Below are 23,688 nucleotides of genomic sequence, written 5' to 3' on the forward strand. Positions count from 1 at the left end.
TGAACAACACCGAAAACTTTACTGAAGTAACCATACCCATGACGATATCCACCCAACGTTCTCTGAAGCCTAACTTCAACATGATTCCTCTCAAATATGCCCATTCCACCCGATCGTAAGCCTTCATCATGTCTAGCTTCAAAGCACAGTGTTGATTCCTCTTTGCCCTGTTTCTCTTCATAAAATGGAGACATTCATAAGCCGCAATGATGTTGTCAGTAATCAACCTACCAGGAACAAATGCAGATTGCTCCGGAGAAATGATTTCTGGTAAGATCTCTTTCAGCCTATTGGAGATAACCTTTGAAGCAATTTTATAAAGTACATTGCAGAGGCTGATGGGGCGGAATTGAGACAGTTGGGTTGGATTTTTCACCTTTGGGATCAACACAAGGATAGTCTCGTTGATGCTTTCCGCTGATTCGTTACCTTCGACAATCCGCACAACTATCTTGGTAACCTCTCCCCCACATACCTCCCAGTGACGTTGGAAGAAGTGGGCCAGGAATCCGTCTGGTCCAGGCGCCTTAATGGGGAACATCTGGAAGAGAGCTATCTTCACCTCCTCTTATGAATAGGGTGCGTTGAGCAGTGTGTTCATGGTTGCGTCAACCTTGCATGGTACTGTGTCAAGCACTATTTCCATATTGTGTACCCCCTCGAACGTGTACAGATTGGAATAAAAACCATTTGTCAGGCTTTCCATCTCGGATGTATCTTCTGTCAAGCTACCGTCCTGCCGGCTTAGCGCATTGATCAGATTCTTCTTCTTCCTTCTGCTAGCTCTTAGGTGAAAGAAGTGGGTGTTTTATCACCATGGGCCAGCCATTCGACGCGCGCTCGCTGTCGCCAGAGCACCTCCTCGCAGTGGTAAAGTTCCACCAGGCGATCGACTATCTTGATCTCCGCATGCATTGGGCCCGTCCTGCTGGGTACTGACCGTAGGGTTTCAAGCTCCGTCTTTAGTGTTTTAATTTCCCCCCTAACATTGCCGAACTCTGTCCGGTCCCAGTTGGTCAGGTCGCTCGAAAGTGCATGTAGCTTTGCCTGAAGGCCTGAGACTGTGTCTGCTTCAGTTTCACGCCAGCCGGTACCTACTAAGTCCATCAGACCCGGATGCCGCTCCCACATCAGCTTATATTTGAAGGATCCTGGACTTCTTCTGATTGCATGCGAATCTGCTAGAGTTAACAGGAGCGCCACATGGTCCGATGTAGCTGTGATTTTGTGTCCTAGATTGCAAGCTCGGTATATCATGGACCATGTGGGAGAGGCCACACATCTATCCAATCGAACCCGGGTGAAAGTGCCTCCTGTGACTTTCTTCTCAAAGGTCTAATTATTCCCTTGAAAGCCAATATCATCAAGCCCACATGTGTCAAGGGTATCCCGGAATGCATCCATCTGGGCCTGGCTTCGGTTCCCTATTCCATCATGTTCATGGGCGTGTAAGACTTCATTGAAATCTCCAATAGCTGCCCATGGCAGATCACTTGCTCCCGTAATACCTCGCAGCATGTCCCAGGTCTGATATCTCTCTTGCACCTGTGCTTCTCCATAGACAAAGGTGAACCTAGCTTTAGAGCCAGCCAGAGCGTCGGCCACAACATCTATATGATACCTTGAATAACCAATAACTTCAACTTTTATTGAATCATTCCAGAAAATGCCTAATCCACCACTTCTACGAGTGCTACTCACAGCAAAGCTCTTATTAAAACCTAAGTTACCAGCTAAGCTCTCGACTCATGATCCTCCTATTTGTGTTTCAACAATACATAAAATAGAAGGGGAAAATTGCCTCGCCAGATTGCGAAGCTCTCTGACTGTCGCGGGATTACCAACATCGTGACAGTTCCACACAAGGAGACTCATTGCGCTCAGCGCGACCCCTGGTTAGGGCCCGCCAAACGCGCATAATTGGTATTGTTTGTGGTGTTGTTCTTCCCCATCATAGCCTGGTTGCTCTTGATTCTCTTCTGCTCCTGCTTCGACTACGGGCTTCAGGGGTTGTTTGAGGGAAGAATAGCTAATAGATTATTGCCCGGTCCTTGGCCTAGTAGTGGAGTGCTTTTGGGCATTGTGATCGACGGTTGTCCCCTCTTCTTGTTGTTCTCAGCCTCCTCCACAGTTGCATCATGTAAATCATCCTCGCTTCCACTATACATGTCGGTGTTCTGCGATGGATGGGTGAAACCCCTTGCACCACCACGACCTGCGCGGCCTCTTCCTCTACCTCCGCGTGATCCTCTTCCTTCCCCCGGCCCTTGACCAGGACCCCTAAACCATACTGCTCTCAGATCCTTGAACACTAGCTTTTTAGGATCATGAACCCCATCCCCACATTCTTTGAACATGTGGCCCAGCATGCCACAAACCGCACACCAGTCAGGTAAGCGCTCGTACTTCACCCTGAAGATCTCTCTCTTCTTTCTGATCACAAGCGTGACGACGTTCTTGAGGGGCTTGGTGACATCGATCTTGACACGGACCCGGAAGAAATTTCCCTCAAAGTCTGGGGACTTTGGTTCAGCATAGATGTACTCTCCCACATTGATGACAAGGCTTTTATCATGGGGTAAAAAACATCTGGCAGATCATGAATCTGTATCCAAATATCTATCTTGTCAAGCGCGATTATGGATGGTTTAGTGAATCCATCGTAGTGCGCAAGCACCACTGCTTTCCCCTTGTGCTCCCAAGGTCCTTCCTCCATTACCCTCTCCCAGTCTCCGAGGCACGAGAATTGCATGGTGTAGAGGTTTTTTTCTAGGGGCCTGATTTTCACGTCCTGCGCCAGATCCCAAGCTGCCTTCATGTTTCTATAGAACCAATATTGACTGTAGATTCTATTTGTATTAACCCTAGCGAGCGCCATCCATCTGGTCGCTTCTTGTGGCAGCTCATCGTCATCCACCATTACATCTTGCAGGTTCTCTTCGGTAAGTCCTAACTCTTCCATCATCATCCATTACATCGCTCGTCCATGAGAAGATCCGCGGACGCTGGTTCCCTATCCCGCCCTAGATCCACGTTCGGCTTCCAGAGCAAAAACCCCGGCGGCCACGATGGTAGAAGGGGGTAGGGGAGGAAACGTCTCAATGGTGGTGGCTATCGCCGCCGTCGAGAGGAAAAGTAACCCTAACGAGAGGGGATTGCAAACGTGCGGCGTAATGAGGAGGAAGGTTTTTTTTTAGATAAGACCTCGTCACAGATAGGGTGGTGAATACGCTGGCAGGCCACGCGAGTTGGGCCGGCCCAGTAGGGGATGTGCTGCCATGCTGTAGTTTCTGTTTTCATTTTTTTTTCCTGTTCAAAAGGTATACTGTTTCTCCCTATCCTGAAAACTGGATATGTCTAGCGGTCGACTTCGAAAACGAGACTCAGTATCCTATTTCTCTCTATCCTGCGTGCGTTTCATCTCTCTGATTGCACACATGATCAAACAGCACATTGTATAGCTATTTACAAGCCAGCTTAATCAAATATTCTCCCTCCATGAAGCAACTAGGATTCCATGCATCATTCAATAATAACATGATTCATGGGGATTAATACTTCCTCTGTACCTAAATGATTATAGTTGAAGAAGACTAGTCTTGTTCTCTCCAACTACAATTAATTTGGTAGAGGGAGTAGATCATATGATGTACACTATTCAGGGTATCATGAGTTACATTATGTTATGTAAATAGTCCCTCCTATTTCTATATTGGATGGTCAGTAATTTGTTCGAATTGCTCAACCATTTTTCTGTACAAATGGCTTTTAGACACTGTATTTGGCTTCCATGCTTTGTGGGGGGTTAATTGAAGAAATATGCCCCCAGCTATTGAAGATCGTTGCATAGTGAGAACGAACATCAACGCCGAGCCAGGGATAAAATAGTTGATGATCATATGCATGTGGAAACTTATGGAGCAAACTGAGTTTGCAGACTTATAAGAGAGTTCTAAAACCCTAGACGGCCAATGCACAGGAGGCATAACCACATCATCCAAATACAAGTCTGCACCCAACCAAAAGAATTACAAACACCTATAAATGCATCAGCTACATGGATATTACGATACAGATAACTCAGCACACACTTCCAATTTTTCAGCAGCTAGCAAGATTTGCAAAATTTTGGGCCCCGTTCTGAGGGCCTATGACTCCTGACATCTATACCGTGCCATTTGAGTGCGCAGCCTATATGTATACTCGTCTGAAGCAACAATCAGCAAATATATGAATGCAGGAGCCAGACACAAAATCGCATGGCGTCCCATAGGCTTCGTATTTGCTTCATGATACAAGATGCACTCTTTTGCCCTCCAGATTGAATTTCTTGCTTCCCTGGAGCTGGAAAGTGCAACGAGAAAAGTGAGTGAGATAAGCAACGGCAAAGAAGTGCATTCAAGTGGATTTGCATGATCAATACAAAAGCTTAATCTACATGTATCAATAAGGCCTGCCAAACGATGAAGTGGGACATGATATACCTTCCTCTTCAAGAATGAAAGAGCTTCACGTCTACAGGAGAAGTCGGAGAATATAGTTGATTGTGACTCAACAGCTTCCTTAAGCTCCTTCAATTTCATGGACTGAGATGGGGCCTGGAAAGAGTAACAGATAATGAACATCATGTGCTTCAACAGCTTCCATAAGCTTCAGCGACACGCACAAAGAAATGAGAGTCTACCTGACGAAGAATTTTTTTGCAAAGTTTCTTGAACTTTGTTTTGGGTTTAGCATCCACACAAACTTCTTCTGCTGCTTTCTGCTTTGATTCATTTATCTCAGCATCGCTAGCAGATCCTTCCTCGTCTTCATCCTCTTCCACTTCTGATAATTCAGACTGGGTTGAATTTTCCTCATCACTATCGCCAAGAGAGGTTTTGTTACCCTTCCAACGCTGGCCACCAACTTTCATCGGCAGGTCCTTGATGCCAAGACCCTGCTTTCCAGAGGTAGCTTTGTCCTGCAGAGAGACCACTTGTAAATAATAGATATATCGGAAATGGAGGTATGAGTGTGTATTTTTTTTATTAACGGTGGGCTACACCCCCTTATCAAATACACAGATCATGATTTGGGAATCAACTATTTTATGTCTTGGACTATGCGCCATTGTAAAGCATGTGATATACTATTCATACATTGCTTCTACAAATATATTTCTGTGTATGTTTAAGTGTTGAAAATGAAATTAATGATTGAGAGGCACAGTTGAATCCAGGCCTCATTGACCTTTGTTTTGGACATTTAGACAATGTAGAGTTGACTTTATGAAGGTGCGAAATGAAATGTCATAAAATGAAGATGACAACATGTGAACCTTAAAGCATGAACACACAATTAGATGTAGGGTGGTATAGCACACCAGGGGCAGCCATGGAGTTATATTTATGCAATTAGATCAGACAAATTGCATAATCATGCAAAATTTCATCCACAGAAATTCAATACTTCAAGTGAGAATGTACGCCATAATCTCAGTGAATGAAATTAATTGGCAAACAAGGTGCTTAGATGCAGTCGACGAGCTTCCAGAACACATATGGAGTATCATCAGCATCGACAACATACCAACAAGGGGCAGTACTTAACCTTTCAGGGTCAATTTTATAAACAAACAAAGCTGACAGTAAGACATCAGGGAACCTTATGGGCCGTGCATACTAACCTGAACAAGGTTGTACAGATTTTCTTGATCATCTTCCCCAAACATCTGACGGACATTAGAATTATCTTTTCGATTCTTGCGAGATTTTGCTCCTAAAAAGCCTCCTGATACATATCCAAACTTGTGCCCCCACCAGTTCACATCTTCAGCTTGGGACACTGAATCAACATTAAGTTCACACTAAAAGTTACTAAAACCTCAATGAAGTTCTTATAGCACATTTTCAGAATAGTTCAGCAACAAGAAATGAACAATAGCACACTGATTCAAATTCAATAAAAATGTGCTTTTTTGGTTAAGCAGCAGAATAGAAGCACAGACGCTGGCACATAAACTTCGTTTCTAACCAAGTTCATCAACAGTATAATCAGCAAATCTCACAACAGTTCGCAAATAATTAACTTATATGCAGTGCGCACACCATTCCAAAAACAATGGAGTATTTTGCAGCTGTTCAGCAGTAGAAACCTAACGACCAGACTTCTATTTCATTTCAAAACATCCAAAATTATCGATAACCAGGACCAAACTAACAAGCATTCCAGCATCTTTAGAAGTTTAGAGTGTTACCAAACACTAACACTTAAATCGAACTTCAATTTTCAAGTACCTCCGGACAAGTAAATTATAGGGTGCTAGCTAATGCAATGCATTGACAAGCATGTCCAGAAAAAACTAGTTAAAAGGACATAAGCAAATGAGTTGCCAACCTGCACCCTGACCGATGGTGATATCAGGCTCTTCCATGCATGATGGCTGAACTTCCTGATCTGCCTCGCAATCACTTTCCTTTTTCCGAACCTGTTCCAACACAATGTTTCAATCTTATATAAGATATTACAGGTGAACCATGTGGTACACGCTCCGAAGAAGGAAACAAGAACAGAATAGGAAATGCAAGAACACTACGTAGATTGCCTGACACTATGTAGATTGCCTGACAGAATAAGAAACGCAAGAACAGAATCACTCACAAGTATGCCTTCAAGATCAACTGCTGAATAACCCCTCACACTTTTCCCCCTCTCCCTTTTCTTGTATCTGTAAGAAACATTTGTGTCATGAGAACAAAATATAAATCAAATGACTAAAATTAGGGGCCAACCTTCCTTGAGGCCGCGTAACTTTAGCGACTTCATCTTTTGCAGGTTTATCTTTCTTGGGTGTACTGTCAGGTGAACTGGTTACATCCTCAATTTCTGTAGAAACAATTAATAAGATTAAACAAAAACTAACAAGATAGATTCTAAGAAGAGAACATACATGCAGACTTTTCACACTACCTTTAGCAGGAGTAGTAGATTGCTGTCAGTGCAGAGAGGAGCGATTACCAAATGACAAGGAAAAGATAAAAGGACATAATCAGACACTTGAATCATATAATTCATTCATACAAGGAGCAAAGAAAAGAACCGATACACGCCATACCACTTTCAGTTTCTTTAGTATGTCATCAAACTGGGTGGTATCATATGCCCATTTGTTCTGAGGATTGTCCACACCAACACCTGAGTAGAAGAACAGATTCGGATTTCAGCGACGGCACACGTGACTAATCAGTCAAATATGCTTCTTTACTCAAAAAAATGCTTAAATCGAGCAGTATTTCAACACAGAGCTAAGCATACCTAGTGTGTCCTGCTTTTGCTTCACTCTGACATGCCCCTTTATACCCTGCTTGTCTTTCCCGAGGCCTTCACCTTCTTCCCATCCCTAACATGCAAGAACAAACGACTAATCATGAAGAGATCAGTAAAATAGACCATTTCTAATTAGCACGCCATAACCGCCAGAAACACTTGACAAACGTATCTGACCAGGGAGAGATTGCATAAGTGCCAAACGTCAATTTATCCATATACTCTCCTCATACATAATAAATCTCAAAAATTCAAATAAACCATACTGTTTGTGCAGTTGCAGCACACCGGGGTAGCATAAATTTGGGCTTCTCCCCTTGAATACAGACGCATTACCCTTATTAACAACTTTGAATATAGCAATCATAAAACAATGTCTTAAGTTTGTACATACAGTCAATACTAATCTGCTATATCTGGTCTACTACCTTGCTAACTCGAGGACAGACATGGCAAACAGGTAGAAATCCCTCATACAGGTTTGCTAAAAAAAATCTAGATCATACTCCGCATGCAGTTGCAGCACATTGAGATAGCATGGATTTTAGCTTCCCCCCATGAGTACAGACACATTCGCCTTATTCGCAACTTTGAATATAGCAATCCTAAAACACCATCACAAGCTTCTATCTCCGTAACATTAACGAAAGTTTCTAGCTACACGAACAGGCTGCTCAATAGCAACTCCTGGAAAGTTCAACCCAAAACCAACCTACATATATGCAACTCAAATGAATTAGTGCATGCCAAGCTGCAATATCTAGCATACTACCTTGCCAACTCGAGGCGAGGCATACCAAAAAATCCATTCATAGATTTTCTACGTTTTCTAACCGTAAGTTTCCCCCGAGGCGAGGAGGTGATCGGACCGGATCAGGGACCGGGTACGCACCATTTGCTTCATGAGGCGGAAAGCGGCGGACTGGCGCGCGACCCCGACGTAGCACGTGGGTGCCTCCGGCGCGGCCATGGCGCCTGGGCTGCGCGGGTTCGCCGCCGCCGCCGCCGGTACGGTTGGGGGCTGGGGGTGGAGTTGCCCGGACGGAGGAGAGAGAGGGAGGGAACCCTAAGAACGCGCCGTGGAGGGGTTTTGATCCGGTGTCTCGCCTGGAGATTCGCGCTCCGGGGTTGGTGGGGCTCGCTTGACCGCACGACGGGCCTCCTGGGCTTCGGTCCGTGACCCGTCCAGCCCGGAGATGGGCTTTCCTGGGCTTTGGACCCGCACATAAGTGGAAGTTTCTTATTTTTGGAACGCGTATTGGAATTCGTGTATGGTATAGATCATTTGATCCCTCCGTCGATACGTCAAAGTGGCTGTAGTTTAGTGGTGAGAATTCCACGTTGTGGCCGTGGAGACCTGGGCTCGAATCCCAGCAGCCACACTTCTCTTTTATTTTCATTTTTTGCATGTTCTCTTTTATTTTTCATTTCAGAATAAACAATGGTGCTGGATATTTTTGCGCGTCAACCTTCGTGGGGCCGACCATGCACATTCTCCGTCAGAGCTCAGAAAGTCAGACTTGCTCCACAAGGTGATCGTTCACTCACTGTCACCAGCTATACATTCTTTGACCACCGTGCAATGCATCCAGGCAGCAATTCGCATGCGCCGTCGGCAAATGGACTCACGCCACGCCACCATCATCAACAACCAACCAAGGTCACCATTGAACAGTCCAGTACGTTGGCGCGGTCTCTTTCACCTACGACCCTCGATCCCTGGTGACACATCCACGTATACATCAGCCATGACCGCAGCAGCCTGCAGTGTGCGAGATATTATTATCCGCTGACAGAGTTAGGCAGAAAAGCGCAGGAGAAACGTGGCGACTCACACTCACCCTCACCCTCCTCTCCAACAGTGGCCTCCACGTACGCACCGCACCGCACCGCACACGGATCAGCAGCAGCTTGATTTGATCAGGCTGGTCGTAATGGAAGTATCATAAGGGCATGTACTAAGAAAGCATTACCTATCTGATGCCTCACATCTTCCACCTAGATTAATTTGAATAAAGCTATCGTCTGTGCCATAATCTTCAACGGAGGCTACCTTCTTGATGTCATTATCTTTCTGTTTCTCTCTCACCCACTTTTCAATCCTCTGTCTGTGGTACAGAACCGAGCAGAGCTCCGACGCTCACACCGCCCGAACAGCTGCCTAGTTGCTTTTGTCAGGGAGGAGGCTAGCTCCTCTGCAGGAGTCCGTTTCGCTCTGCAAGCAGCACGTTAGGCGAAGGTGGCGTTCGGCAGAACGACGTGGCGCCTGTGGCACCCGTCCAGCGTGGCCGATTGGGCATGCCCTAAGTAGTATCATGCATGCCAACTAGGCATATTTAATAAGGTGGCATGAAATTAAATGAAGAAAGAGAGGTTTGAGTATCATATTATGATACCGTATCATATTAAATGTTGTGCTACTGTGTGTCATGTATGGCAATAAATGAACTGTTCTATGATACTAGCACATGATAATATGCATTACAGATGTAGTATCATACACTAGTATCATATGCATTATACTACTATATGATGCTACTCATTACAACGAGCCTTACTGATACTGATTAGGTGCCCTGCCCCACGTGGAGGGCATGCGACGCGCCGCGCGTCCAATTCATCCGAAAGCCAATCCATCGATCAATATAACGAACGATCATGCACCTACGTGCCTCCCTGGAATTAGGTAGCGCGTCATCGGCCCCGGCCGCGTGGGCGGACGTACGTGTCGCCGGCTCCGGGCAAACGCGGCGCGGCAGCCCCACTCGGGAGGGCACCAGCACGGTCGCCGTCGCCGTCGCCGTCGCGCACCATGGGATTTAATCGGCGCACATCACGTCACCCGCCACTATCATTTTCCACGGTACATTGCCGTGTATCCATGCGGGTCAACAGGTGCCTGATGATTAAGTAAGAAGGAGCAAGCAAACGAGCTGGCCGTACGTGTCGTCGAATGACGAGCTTATAGGTTGTGATCCATGGTCGTTAATTCGACAAGATACGCACGCATGCATGTCGGTTTCGTCCTGTACTAACCCGCGAACGGTCGACGAATAAGGCAGTACGTGCGTGACCGGCTAAACGGGAAACAGCTGCGGGGATGGGAGGCTGGACAGTGTGGAGTGTGGACTGGCCGGTCGTCGGCGAGTGGGGTGGGGTGGCATAGTGGGGCGGCCACTAGCACCGAACGATCGATCGCCGGGCAAACGCGTACGAACCCGCCGTCTCGCCACGTACCACCGGCCGGCCTGTCATGTCGTCTCTGATCGAGTTTTTCCTTTTTCTTAAGAAAGGGATTTTCATCATTAATCGAAGTATGTACTTCCTCCGTCCCAAATTCCTTGTCGTTGAAATAGATGTATCTAGACGTGTTTTTTACTTTTAGATACAACAATTTTTCTATTCATTTCTGCGACAAGTAATTCAGGATGAAAGGAGTAATTGCCTGTGCGTTGCAAGGAAGGCGTTAACATTCGTAGTGCAAAAAAACCAATGTCGTCAAACATATATTTTTAAGATTCTCATTCATATAAAATAGCATTGTCGATGCTATTTACCGCTAAATCACCTTTCTTTCTTGTTTCCATTGTGACGGAAGAAATGTTCCGTCAATTAAATCTAGAAATGGCGCCATATTCCATGTAACAGTACTTGCCCTGTGTGTGGTAAGAAAAGAGAAAGTAGTTTCCATGTACTTGATGCATGCATGCATGCTCGTCAAGTGTGGGAGGGCTTTCGTATTGTATGGCCACTACCGGATGATTTGATGTTAAGGGATATTGGTAAAGATTGGGTACTTCGGTTTTTGGTAAATTGTTGGGAGCATGTTAGAAACCTTGTAATTATGACTATATGGCGAATTTGACAGCTGCGCAATGACATTACACATGGAAAGAGTGGATGCACAGTACATGTATCTGTTGACTACTTAGACAACTACTATAAATCTCTGAATCTTGTGTAGAAGTATAGCATGGAGGATATTATCAAAGGAAAGATGCCATCTGTTGTGCACATCCGAGTAAAAATTACAAACACCAACCATGCTCCACCTAAGCATTGGCCTCCACTGATATGATGGGTGGCACTCTCCGTGGACGGATCTTTCTCTGCTCACGACGGCCGTACGTCGATCGGGATGGTGCTACGGAGGGAGAATGGTTTGTTGATATTTGCGGCTTATAGGTATATATATTTTTTCAATTGTAACGACGCCTTGGAAGCAGAGATTCATGCTTTATTGCAAGGTATGGCACTGGCGTTACAGCATTTAGATATGCCCGTCATTGTCCAACCAGATTCTTCAAACGCATTGGCCATCATTGAGGGCGATGCTTGGCCTAGGTCGGCCCATGGACACTTAGCTGACGAGATTAAAAGTCTTATGGTTCGTAGAGAGTTTGTTTCACTAAAAATCAGAATAGGGTGGCACATCAGCTGGCTCATTATAGTCGTACCAATGCTTGTACTGGGTATGATTGAACTCGAGCCCTCCGTTTTATGTATCTCGAGATTGTAACCCAACTTTTTTGGAATAAAACTCTCTTTAAGCTCACAAAAGAAATTACATCTAGAATGTTTCGTACGCGAGAAAATGTTAATGACGTAGTAGGAAAAACATTGCAATCAGACTAATCTAGATTAGCGGTACTTGTTAAATTCGTTTAGTATTCCAATGCATCAAAAATATATAAGAGAAAGTTGTCACATTTTTTACATGACGTAGTTAATCACATATAACATAACATAACCTCATCCCAGAAAATAGCACAACCTCATGATTAAAACCATTGCATCACAAAATCATGCAAGTAAACTAAGGCGTGGAACGCAGCCTGGTAAAAGTTTCCGCTTTTGGTGTTAGAAAAAAATTAACACGAATTAAAATCACTAAAAATCAGTGAGTTTCAGTGATTTCAGTTTGTGTTTGAGCTAAAAGTCAAAAACGTTCACTTGGATTCAATTAAATCTTTTTTATATATTTTAGTAAAATATTTGAATCCATGTGTACCATTGAATTGCTAAAATATTTTATTTCAAAGGTAACTTTTTTGTGACTGGTAAAATCAATAAAATACAACAAATTTATCGAAATCTCACTCAAAGTGAAAATCATGATCCTGATCATCCGGTGAGTTGCTAGTGCTTGTGGCCAACCCTCCAGAAAATCTTCCGGTAGGAATCTGGAAAATCAAATATAGAAAGCTCACGCATAAACAACATGACCGATTAAGATAAACCAGCTTAAGCAAGAAGCAATGAAAGGAACTGCTAGTACATGGGAACAACAAGCATCTAAACAACAAATCCCAGCAAGTGTTTCATTTTACCCATTAAAATTGTAGATCCTCCTTTCTCATTCTCTATTTTTAAATAGTTAAAATTCACTATCTAATTTTCCTCTTCATGCAACTATGTCACATCATCAAGTCATGCATGAGGTCATAAGTTACAATTTGATTCATCTGCTCTTCGAGTGCTGCTACACCATGCGCATTTGCAATGACGTCTTCCCTTGGCTCGGCATGCATCACATCGCCACGTCTACTTGGGTAACGAGGGATTCTGTAAGAGAATGGTGGAATGGTAACCTTCAAATCCGGCTCGGCTCGCCCAAGGCGCTTGCCTCCCTCATGGCGCTCATCTCTTGGGAGGTTTGGTCGGAACGCAATGCCAGAGTCTTCCGCAACCCGGCGGCCCCTTTCATGGTTATCATCACCAAAATCAAACGGGACGTGTCACTTTGGGCTTTGGCTAGCGCAAAGCATTTAGGTGTTGTAATGCCACCAGAGAAGTCCTTTTATTTGCCGCCTTACAATTTATGTCTAAAACCCTCTCCTTTAATCAATGAAATGGCAAGTCTTTTGCCTTGTTTTAAAAAAAATAAGTTACAATCTGTGCACTAATCTATTAATGCAACTATGTCACATCATCAAGTCGTGGGTGTTGTCCTAAGTTACAATTTGTTCACTACTTTCATGCAACCATGCCACCTCGGCAATCATGCATGGATTTGTTTCACTGACTTTTGTACCCAACATAACTATCATGTTACACATTCTGGTAGCATGAACTACATATATTTGTAAGTTGGACGCTAGCTTCGAGCAAATATACGTAGGTCATGTTACACACTTTTGTTTAAAATGGCACCATATTTGATTTCAATCTAATAGTTTTCTTTTTATACAACATTTTTATTCACTTCATTATTTTCAAACTATATCTCGTGGGCATTCTTAAATTTGTTTCTGCAATAGTTTTAGTTTTTAGCATCTATTTATGCATATCTTTTACCAAGGTTCCCCAACGCGCGTGGCATCATCTAGTTTATTCAAAGGGTGTGTTCAGAGCTCTTTGGGTTTATATAACTTTCCAAATTTCAAAGCTCCTAAGTATTCACATTATTTTCATAAGAAGCAAATACTCTGGTACACTACCATGAGAAAGGAAAACAAGATGCAGTCCATCAATCCTTAACAAGGGCAATATTGTTACTTACTTTTATATTCTTACAATCGGTATATCGCGCAACTGAAAACTTGGTTTCTTTCTTCTTACCGTTGCTCCATTCGATCGATCCTTTGAATTTATGTTTCTATTTGGCATCGAAGACTCCATGTTTGTATGGAATATATGCACATAATCATATAGTAGCAAGCCATCATAAGTTGCTTCATATACTAGTTCATCTCTCAATTTCATACGAATTTGATGGTATCCACTATGCAAATCAACTTTGAAGAAAATGGTAGAGCCACTTAATTCATCAAGCATATCATCTAACCTAGGAATAGGATGACGATAGCGAATAGTAATATTATTGATGCATCTACAATCAACACACATTCGCGATGTACCATCCTTTTTTGGCACTAGAATAATAGGAACAACACAAGGACTAAGGGATTCGTGTATATAACGTACTTAACGCATAATCTCCTTCGTCTCTTTTGGATTGGTACGGTATAGAGCATGGTTTGGTAGAGACCCATCAGGAATTAAATCAATCTGATGCTCAATCCCTCTAATAGGTGGTAATCCATTGGCACGTCTTGTTGAAAGAAGTCAGCAAACTCCTGCAAAAAGTTTGTGACAACAGGAGGGAAAGAGAGAGGCACATCCCCAAAAGAAAATAACACCTCATTGCACACAAAAGCATAGCAAATAGATGTTGTAAAATCCATATCAGTAATATCAGATTTAGTAGCAAGTAAACATCCACTCTTTAATTTTATTTCAGATGCAACGCTAGATGATGGTTTGTTAGGATTATTGTGTTGCTCAAATTCCTCTGCCACAATCTGATTCTCACTCTTATTTAGCTCTGTTTTGCTTTACTAGCTCTAGTAACATCATCTTTCATGATATGTTCAGGAGACATAGGAAGCAATGTTATATTGTGATCCTTATGAACAAGAGTATATTCATTTGTCCTATCATGATATACAATTTTTTTATCAAATTGCCATGGTCTATCAAGTAAAACAGAGCATGCTTGGATGGGCATCACATCACAATCAACATAACCAGAATATGTAGCAATGCTAAAATTCACGCGAACAGTACATGCTATCTTAACCTTGTCACTGTTATTGAACCATTGAATGCAATAAGGATGAGGATGTGGCCTGGTGGTGAGAGACAGCTTCTCCGCCATCTCCATGCTAGCCAAGTTGTTGCAACTCCCTCCATCGATGATGACGCGAATGGAACATTCCTTCACAATTCCCTTTGTATGGAACAAATAGTGTCGTTGATTTTACTCAATCTATGTTACCTGCACACTCAAAACATGTTGAGCAACTAAACTTTCATACATGTCGGCGTAGTCAACGGTCATGTATTGCGTTTCCTATTCACTACCGTCGACACCCTCTTCGTCACTCGCAAGAAGAGCCAAAGTCTCCTCATCATAATCACTAGCAGAGTCATATCCATAATCTTCAGTAACAATCATCACACGCTTGGATGGACAGTCTCTCGCATTGTGTCCTCCACCCTAGCAACGATGACATATAACCTCATGTGTTCGTCCTGTGGATGCAACGGGTGAAGACGCGCTCTGTGCAGGCCCGGAAGGTGTGCCCTTGGCAGAAGGTGGGGCAGGTGCCTGTTTCCTGCTATCTCAGTTGGAGTTAGTGGATGAAATAGGTGGTGCCATTGCAGGACGTGTGGAAGAAGATGAGGTTCGTGGAGTCCATGATGAAGTGTGACCTGCAGAAAATTTAGTTCTGGCCAATGCTTGTCGATCCTGCACTTCACGTTAAGCTTTGCAAGCAAGATGAAATAAACGAGTGATAGTGTTATACTCTAAAATAGTATGAATATCTCTATTTAATCCATCCATAAAACATGCAAGCATAACTTCATTGTCCTCAACAATATCACATCTAATCATGTCAGTTTGTAATTCCTGATAATATTCTTTTATAGATTTGTTTTCTTGTCTTAAACGCTGCAATTTTTGAAGTAATTCACGTTGATAATATGGTGGAACCCAAGGAGTGCGCATAGCAGTTTTCAAAGAAGCCCAAGTAGTTGGAATATTAGCATGATATATTCGACAATGTTCAGACCACCAAACACAAGTAAAACTAGTGAATGAACAAACAACAGCAACAACACGTCTATCCTCGGGAAATTGTAAGCATGTAAAGTTTTGCTCTCTTTCTAACTCCCAAGTAGGATATATCAGAAACATACTACCATCAAATGTAGGAATATCAATTTAAGTTTAGGAACATGGTCATGATCCCGTGTCTGAGGGGGTGGTGCAGCCCTACCATTGCGATTGTAACCATGTGGACGACCCGGTGCTTGTGGTTGTGGCTGTTGTCCTTGATGCTGATTTGGAGCAACCTCTTCCTCATCATCGTTATCACCATCATAATCCTCATTCCACCCATCCACAAAAACCTCACTAGTAGCAGCAGGAGCAACAACACCAGAATTCTGTGCTTGGCCGGAAGGCACACGTCGCGCTCGTCCCACAAAATCCGGGCCTCGTAGCGGTCGTTGTTGTTGTTGTTGGAGAGGGATGGAAGCCGCAACTGGTGGTGGTAGACGGGCAAGCACCTAATTGAACTTGGCGTCCATCTTAGTGTCGAATGTCTTCTCCAAATCGTCTAGCTTCTCCATGCCCTCTCCAAGGCTGGTCACGAAGTCTTGTACCTGATCCGCCATCATTTGCTGAAAATTTATCATGGAGCTCCCTGTTGGAAAGGCTCTCCCAATCGATCTCATCGGCTTGTGATCCTGGCATGGTTGGCAGCAATGGGAAGACAGAAAAATATGAACCTCCAAACTACTAGGAATTGGTGGTGGTGGTGTGTCACAAATCCGTCAAGCAAATCTCAAATTATTATCAGTTCTTACCCAACAACAAGTGGTGATCCGTAACTGGTGTAGTCAAATCTCTCAAAGCTTGGATAGAGCGATTGACAGGTGGTGTCAAAACACACGATGTAGATGTATGTGGAGCTGGGAAGGCTTATAATATGGTAGCAAAAAGGATCAGCTATAATCAGTTGAGAGATGCAAAGTTGAAAAGACGCCCAACGACGGTACCATGCTGGTCCTAGGCTAGATCGTACTAGAGACGCGAGCCTACAAAATCAACAAAATCATGACGCTACATATAATCAAGGGAAGATCCACCCTCATTTTCTTTTTTTCTTTTTTTCTTTTTTTGCGTTTTTATATTTTTCCAGGAAATCACTACAATGGCAAGTGTGTCAAAACTTTTCTAAAGGACTAAAAATAGGATAGGCACGAAATTTTTTTGACTATTTTTTTTTGGAGTGATTCGGGGCTACGATGACCAAAAGTTGCGACAAAAAAATTGCAATGATTGCAAGTGTCTCAAAACACTATGGACAACCTAAAAACAGGATGGGGAAACTATTTTCACCCGCTAAATTTTTGGGCAAAAGACTGATGTGAAAATTGTGTCAGACTCTCTTTTTTAAACCTATTCACGTAAGGAAACGCGAAATTGAAAATAAAAGAATCTTGAAACGACACCTAATTTGTAAACAACTTAGATTGGTGGCAGATATGTGGTGACATAGATGGTAATGATGACGATGATAATGTGCGACGCTATATGGCAGCGGTGATGATAGTCATGGGTAGCAGCGAGACCGAAGATGGGGCGGCGGTGGCGCAACAACTTGTGAATAGAACTCGAAACTCTAAAAAACTAGAGTAGACTAGCAACTCGACACAATAATCTAGCCGCAAGTTCAACAAAGCAAAATACCGAACAGAAAATTGCAAAAGACCCTGATTGGTTCGGATAGGATGAAGTAACCCTAATTTTGTTTTGGTTTTTTTGGTGTGGATTGTTGGTATGAATAACAGATGCAATCTAAACTACGAAAACTAGTAAAATCTCACCGAGCAACCTGGAATTGTGATACCACTTGATAGTGGCGAAGTTGTCTCTGTCTTTCGATGAGATGGTGGTTATCGTTTTTGGTGGAGTAGACTTTGACGATCCGACTACAAACGTGTGAAGACGTCGCGTCTTAACAATCGCTAAACCAACTCCGATAGGTTATTGACCACGCCGGAGCACGATCAACCAGACCATGAGGGTCTGATTCCTACATGCAAACGAAGAACAAGCAAGAAATTGAAATTGCAATCTGGATATTACGAATATAAGAGTAAATATTTATTGATGAAAGTGGGGTTTTATGATGCTTTGGTCAGGTCGTAGAACACAAACGAAGGACGTGAAGTTGCAGCTATGACGAACTTCTAATCTAAACAAAATCCAAATCTAGAACGGTGACATAAGGGTTGTATATATGAGGGAATACAGAGGGATTCTCGTGACCTTTGGAGGAGAGGTCCGAAAACGACCCTAACCTCGGTTTCCCCACACATACAGACTCTAAAAATAACCTATGTGGTAGTATTTTGAAATTACATGGGCCTGACCCAAAAATAAGGTGACGCAACACTTATGGTTTCTAGGGAGCTTATGGACGTGTATATTTTGTCCAAGCCTTCATGTTTTTTTTATGGTGGCTTCAAAGTCCGAAAATCACCACTAGAAGCTCCCTTGTTCTTTCCCGCATGTGCACTTTCCCCTTCATGCTTGATCCCGCTCCAATGATTATCCTCCTTGTCCATGCTAGATCCTTCATTCATAAGCAAAACAAAAATATATAATTTAGGCAACATCATATGTTCATGAACATTAGAAGGATTTTCAAGAAACGAAAATACCTGATAATTCAATTGACGTGTGTGAGCTCCAATAACTGGTCGAGTAAGTATAGCAGGTGTAACAAATGGTATCGATATCCTCATCAGGAGGTTGTCGGACAAAATCGAGAAGCGAAACGCCTATGAACGGAAGAGAATACTTACGTTGGAGTAGCGGATATTGCCTTTGGAGGCCGACCTTCATGAAGGCTTCCAAAAGCAAAATTCAAAATTTATGAAAATTTATAGTTTTACATTTCAAAAAACTCTGGAAAAAATACAAAGATAGATGAAATCATAATCCATATGTGTGTAAAATTTCAAGGCAAAATACGTTGAAATGTGGTTGTGTAAAAAGACAAATCTGCTTTTTTAACACATAAGACTATTCATCCTTTCAGGACATTACTTTTTTTTTTGTATAAATCAAATTTTAAGATATTTTATCGTAAAAATTACACACATACACATAACATCCATGTTCACTTGCATTTTTTTTAGATTTTATTAAGACCGAAAAATTTAAATTTATAATTCTTTAAAATTTTCGAGCTTCAGTGAGCTCGGTCACCAAACGACCGTTGTGGTGGAGTAAAAAATAGATAGATACTAGATACGAGTCAGAGTTCACTGTTCTGGCCATCTCCCCTGACGTATTTCAGACCTAGAAGCCCTTGCAAGCGACCAATACAATTAACGGAATGAGTAGCCACATTCACATGTCGGCTGATTTTAATAACTAAGACTAATGTCTCTTTCACGAGATAGGATCCTTCTGATGATCTGATTAATCTGCGGGCATAATCAAATGATCACAGGATTATTTTAATAACCCGATCAGACGTCTGATCGAGTTGACGGAACAATCAAATGATCGGCGTTGTTGCCGCTGCCGGAGTACCGACCCATTAAAACACAAAACAAGCAACGGCGGACACGTCGGCGGGAACATCCGGCCGCCTGGGCGCGCGGGTACGTGCCTCGCCGTCGCCGCCACGTGGTGCGGCGCCCCAGGCCACGTGCGTGCGCTGTCTTTTCCTCCTCCTCCCTCACCGCCGGGCTACCGGCCGGACGGCTGGCCCCGGCATCACCACACGACCCACAGGCAGCGCCCAATGAACTGAACCTGCCCCTTTCGCCACAGTGCTTCCACTTATTTACCTCTGACTGCGAGACATGCCGTAATGGGCAGGAGTAGGTCCCGTTCCGTGTGCTCCCTCTGTTACTAAATATATCTTTTTAAAGATTTCATAAATGAACTACCGTGTGCTCCCTCTGTTACTAAATATCTTTTTAAAGATTTCATAAATGAACTATAACGAATGTATATAGATATATTTTAAAATATAGATTCCTTTATTTTGTTTCGTATATAGACTATTAATAAAATCTTTTAAAAACTTATATTTACAAACGAATAGAGTACATAATACTACTACCAGCAGTAGCTTTCTTTTTGTTTGCTTGAAAAAAATGTAACTGTCCATTTCGAAAGAAAAATGAAACTTTTTTGTTTGTACTTCTTCTGTTTCTAAATATAAGTTTTTTAAAGTTTCTAGTAAGAAATTACATACGGATGTATATAGATATATTTTATAATATAAATTAATTATTTTGCTCCATATATAGTCGCTTAGAGCATCTCCACCCTTCCGGCGGATCACTTTTTTTAGCGCCGGAGGACGTAAAAAGCCTCAGTCGCGCTCCCATGAGCTTAAATAGCGTCGGATTTGGTCAAAACTACGACCGGCGATCCAACCCAAACCCAGGATCCTCTCCTCTCTTTTGTCTTTCCTCTCTCTCATCAACCGCACAGGAAAGCAAACCGCAGGTACGACCGGAGGCCGTCCGAGGCGTCGCCGGAGACGACAGCAAGGGTGTGCTCCAAGGGATGGAGGTCAAGATCCCCAGCTTATTCCGCTGCCAGATCTCCCTCGACGTCATGTGCTCGCCGGTCAGCCTCCGCAGCCTCATCTCCCACCGGTCCACCTCCGTCGCCTCCTGCTCGCCCGTCGCCGGATCCGCCGCGCTCTTCGCCGGCCCTTCCGCCGCCGCGTTGGTCCGCTAGGTCGCCTCCTCCGGCTCCGACCCCTCCGCCGCACTCTGCGAGCTGGCGGCCTATCTATCTCTGATGATGACGTCAACGAGTTTGAGAAAAACGCGCTCTTGGACGAGCTTTGCCGCTTTGGCCGGGGGCGCGGACGGAAAACTTTGCCCTCGAGGCTAAAAACTACACCGGCGCAACCCAATCGACTGAAAATTGCCTCCCGGGGAGCAAACGGCTCGAGTTGCTCTTAGTAAAACCTCTTAAAAGATTTATAGTACCCCTCCATCCTAAAATAACTGTCTCAAGCTTAGTAAAAATTTGTATTATAGTTAGTACAAAGTTGAGACATTTATTTCGAAAGGGAGGGAAAGAGTACTCCCTCTATAGACTAATATAAGAGTGTTTAGATCACTATTGTAGTTATCAAAAACGCTCTTGTATTAGTTTACTGAGGGAGTATTTAGAAATGGAGGAAGCAACTTTTTTTTAGAGAGAGAGAATTATTTGTACTCTTGTGTGCTATAAAAAAACACCCGCGCGTCCCCGTTACACACACAACAAGTTGACCCCTTGCGAGGCTGCGACGACGCCCGTCCCCGGCCCACGCGCCCCTCCCGCTCGTTCCCCGAGCCGGACCACGCAACCTACGCGCGCTCCAGCCCCGCCCGGCCCGACGCCACCGCCCACCAGCCTACCTACGAGCGAGCCATCGCCATTCCCGGCCTGCAAAAACCCAAACACCGTCTGACCACCACTCCCCCTCCCCCCGGGCCGCCTGATCCCCCATGGCCGTCGCGAGGCTGGTGGCCGCGCCATTCCCCCTCGCCCGCGCCCGCGGCCCGCCGGCGCGGCTGCTCTTCGCGCCGCTCCCCCTCCCCCGCCGTCGCGCCGCCGCGCCCGCCCTGCGCGTGGCGTCGGACGGCCACGGACGCCCGGACCAGGGTGCGGAGGACGCGGCGCTGGCGCGGGCGAGGGGCGCGGTGTCGGAGCGCGCGGCGAGGAAGGAGTCGGAGCGGCGGACGTACCTGGTGGCCGCGCTCATGTCCAGCCTCGGCATCACCTCCATGGCCGCCGCCGCCGTCTACTACCGCTTCGCCTGGCAAATGGAGGTACCCTCCCTTCCTTCCTTCCTCCTCCTGGTCCGGCAGCCCGCATCCATGGCAATTCCCCCTTTTTTAAGATAAGAAAAATCGCTTATCTGTTTCGCCTGTTCACACGCCTTTTCCTCTGCACGACCAGGGCGGCGAGATTCCGGTGACGGAGATGCTGGGCACCTTGGCACTCTCCGTGGGCGCGGCGGTGAGCACCCCCTCACACGTGACACACGGCGCACCCACCCACGCACGCACATACATACAGGAGCATTGACGACTCGATGTGCATTTGGGCTGAAAAAGTATGTTGCGTTGCGCGTGCAGGTGGGGATGGAGTTCTGGGCGCGGTGGGCGCACCGGGCGCTGTGGCACGCGTCGCTGTGGCACATGCACGAGTCGCACCACCTCCCCCGCGACGGGCCCTTCGAGCTCAACGACGTCTTCGCCATCATCAACGCCGTCCCGGCCATGGCCCTCCTCGCCTTCGGCTTCTTCAACCGCGGCCTCCTCCCCGGCCTCTGCTTCGGCGCCGTGAGTACCCCATCCCCTTCACCTCCACCTCCACCTTCACCTTCACCCGTGCGCCGTCCATTACTTTCCGGTGTCGCTCTGTGATTCCGACGGCGGCGCCCACCGGCCGGTGCCACGCCTGAATAAATGGATTTTCTTTCATAATATACACGCATACGTACAAAACAAAACAAATTTCGTGCGTATCTCAGCGCTGACGTGGCGGTGTGCTACAGGGCCTGGGGATCACGCTGTTCGGGATGGCCTACATGTTCGTCCACGACGGGCTGGTCCACCGCCGCTTCCCCGTGGGCCCCATCGAGAACGTGCCCTACTTCCGGCGAGTCGCCGCCGCCCACCAGGTTCCACCGGTCTCCCTCCCTCCCCCCCCCCCCCCCCCCCCCCCCTAACCAACTGTATCTGAGCTCTGACCCTTGCTTGCTTGCCATTTACTATGCTCTGCAGATCCATCACATGGACAAGTTCGACAGCGTGCCATACGGGCTGTTCCTCGGCCCCAAGGTGAGCAGCAGAGCAGCCACTCCAATGTCGTTCACGGTTCAATTGATTCATGGTTGATGGTTCGATCGATCGCTCATGGTTGATGATGGTTTTGCAACTGCAGGAGCTGGAGGAGGTGGGAGGGACGGAGGAGCTGGACAAGGAGGTGCAGAGGAGGATCAAGAGGAGGCAGAAATCAGACGCCATGCAATGAGGAAGGACATATATTTTACTCTTACTACTACTCCTACTACTTACTCTTTTTTTTTTACCTGCCCTGCGATACGCATGCAGGTTTATTTTACCCTTCTTCTGATTGCGGATTAGAATCAGATCAGATTTTGTGTCGCTAGCTTTGTATATTAGCTATAAACGGGGCACTGCGAGGTGCGCCAGGTCGGTCCGTGGAGCACACTGGTATTAGAAAAATGGTGTTGTGTGTAGTAGTCCTGTGCCTGTTACTATTGTTATCTTGATGAGGATGTATCGTGCTGCTGACTGCAACGAGACACTGATATACTGTAGTGAAAACCATCGTGTATTATTGGCACCATGAGTTGAGTGCGCCATTTAACGGACCCACGTGAGCGGCCCAGGCCAGACAGCACCCCACTCGTCCTCCGGGGCTCATCACGGCAGGTAATACGGTTACCAGTCGTGTCTCCGATGGAACACCCGAACATGCGACGTCTGTCTGGACGCTGAACATGCAAAGCGGGCCAATGATACGATGGCGATGCTGCCTGTTGGTCCCTGTAAGAATAGTTAAGTTGATCAGGCAGCTCGGCTGGGGCCTTTGCAGATCAGCTCGTGTTGTTTCCTCGTTTCGGTGGTCTGCATGTTACCCGGTCGACTGTGCGTTGGGGTGTGGGGATGCATGTGGACGGGATCCCCCTCGCGATACGCTCACCGGTGCGGCGGTGCCCCTCCTCCGCCCTTGTGCCTGCCTGACGGAGTCAGTCATCGGGATAGACCATGGTTGATCACTGCTTCTCCCAGGACTCGTTC

General features: G+C 45.3%; 2 protein-coding genes, 1 long non-coding RNA gene and 1 other non-coding gene across 4 annotated transcripts; 2 read left to right on the plus strand and 2 right to left on the minus strand.

Annotated features, from left to right (window-relative positions):
* Nucleotides 1-3,876: 3,876 nt before the first annotated feature.
* LOC123449827 (G-patch domain-containing protein 1) lies at nt 3,877-8,403 on the minus strand. The gene is made up of 11 exons (XM_045127167.1): nt 8,201-8,403; nt 7,297-7,381; nt 7,097-7,176; nt 6,952-6,973; nt 6,774-6,867; nt 6,643-6,709; nt 6,379-6,469; nt 5,669-5,826; nt 4,685-4,963; nt 4,485-4,598; nt 3,877-4,344 (listed from the first exon to the last, which is right to left on the minus strand). The coding sequence occupies exons 1-11, from the start codon at nt 8,276-8,278 to the stop codon at nt 4,288-4,290; spliced, it is 1,125 nt and encodes a 374-aa protein (XP_044983102.1). The 5' UTR covers nt 8,279-8,403; the 3' UTR covers nt 3,877-4,287.
* Nucleotides 8,404-8,618: 215 nt separating this feature from the next.
* Nucleotides 8,619-8,690, plus strand: TRNAH-GUG. Its single transcript has one exon. It is a non-coding gene; the product is annotated as a tRNA-His (tRNA).
* Nucleotides 8,691-18,122: 9,432 nt separating this feature from the next.
* Nucleotides 18,123-18,930, minus strand: LOC123447363. The gene is made up of 2 exons (XR_006631495.1): nt 18,550-18,930; nt 18,123-18,461 (listed from the first exon to the last, which is right to left on the minus strand). It is a non-coding gene; the product is annotated as an uncharacterized LOC123447363 (long non-coding RNA).
* Nucleotides 18,931-21,134: 2,204 nt separating this feature from the next.
* LOC123449828 (beta-carotene 3-hydroxylase, chloroplastic-like) lies at nt 21,135-23,123 on the plus strand. Its single transcript, XM_045127168.1, has 6 exons — nt 21,135-21,684; nt 21,815-21,874; nt 21,994-22,200; nt 22,416-22,541; nt 22,645-22,701; nt 22,805-23,123. The coding sequence occupies exons 1-6, from the start codon at nt 21,361-21,363 to the stop codon at nt 22,892-22,894; spliced, it is 864 nt and encodes a 287-aa protein (XP_044983103.1). The 5' UTR covers nt 21,135-21,360; the 3' UTR covers nt 22,895-23,123.
* Nucleotides 23,124-23,688: the final 565 nt, after the last annotated feature.

This window comes from Hordeum vulgare, chromosome 4H (genome assembly GCF_904849725.1).
Source record: "Hordeum vulgare subsp. vulgare chromosome 4H, MorexV3_pseudomolecules_assembly, whole genome shotgun sequence".
Classification (NCBI taxonomy): domain Eukaryota; kingdom Viridiplantae; phylum Streptophyta; class Magnoliopsida; order Poales; family Poaceae; genus Hordeum; species Hordeum vulgare.

Bases quoted from the DNA above. Each gene is read 5' to 3' on its own strand.
- LOC123449827 (XM_045127167.1), bottom strand. From the start codon at position 8,278: ATGGCCGCGCCGGAGGCACCCACGTGCTACGTCGGGGTCGCGCGCCAG. The intron at 7,382-8,200 runs GTGCGTACCCGG...CTTGCATGTTAG, and splicing joins TCCGCCTCATGAAGCAAATG to GGATGGGAAGAAGGTGAAGG. The intron at 4,964-5,668 runs GTTAGTATGCAC...GTCTCTCTGCAG, and splicing joins ATCTGTACAACCTTGTTCAG to GACAAAGCTACCTCTGGAAA.
- LOC123449828 (XM_045127168.1), top strand. From the start codon at position 21,361: ATGGCCGTCGCGAGGCTGGTGGCCGCGCCATTCCCCCTCGCCCGCGCC. The intron at 22,201-22,415 runs GTGAGTACCCCA...GGTGTGCTACAG, and splicing joins CCGGCCTCTGCTTCGGCGCC to GGCCTGGGGATCACGCTGTT. The intron at 22,542-22,644 runs GTTCCACCGGTC...TATGCTCTGCAG, and splicing joins GAGTCGCCGCCGCCCACCAG to ATCCATCACATGGACAAGTT.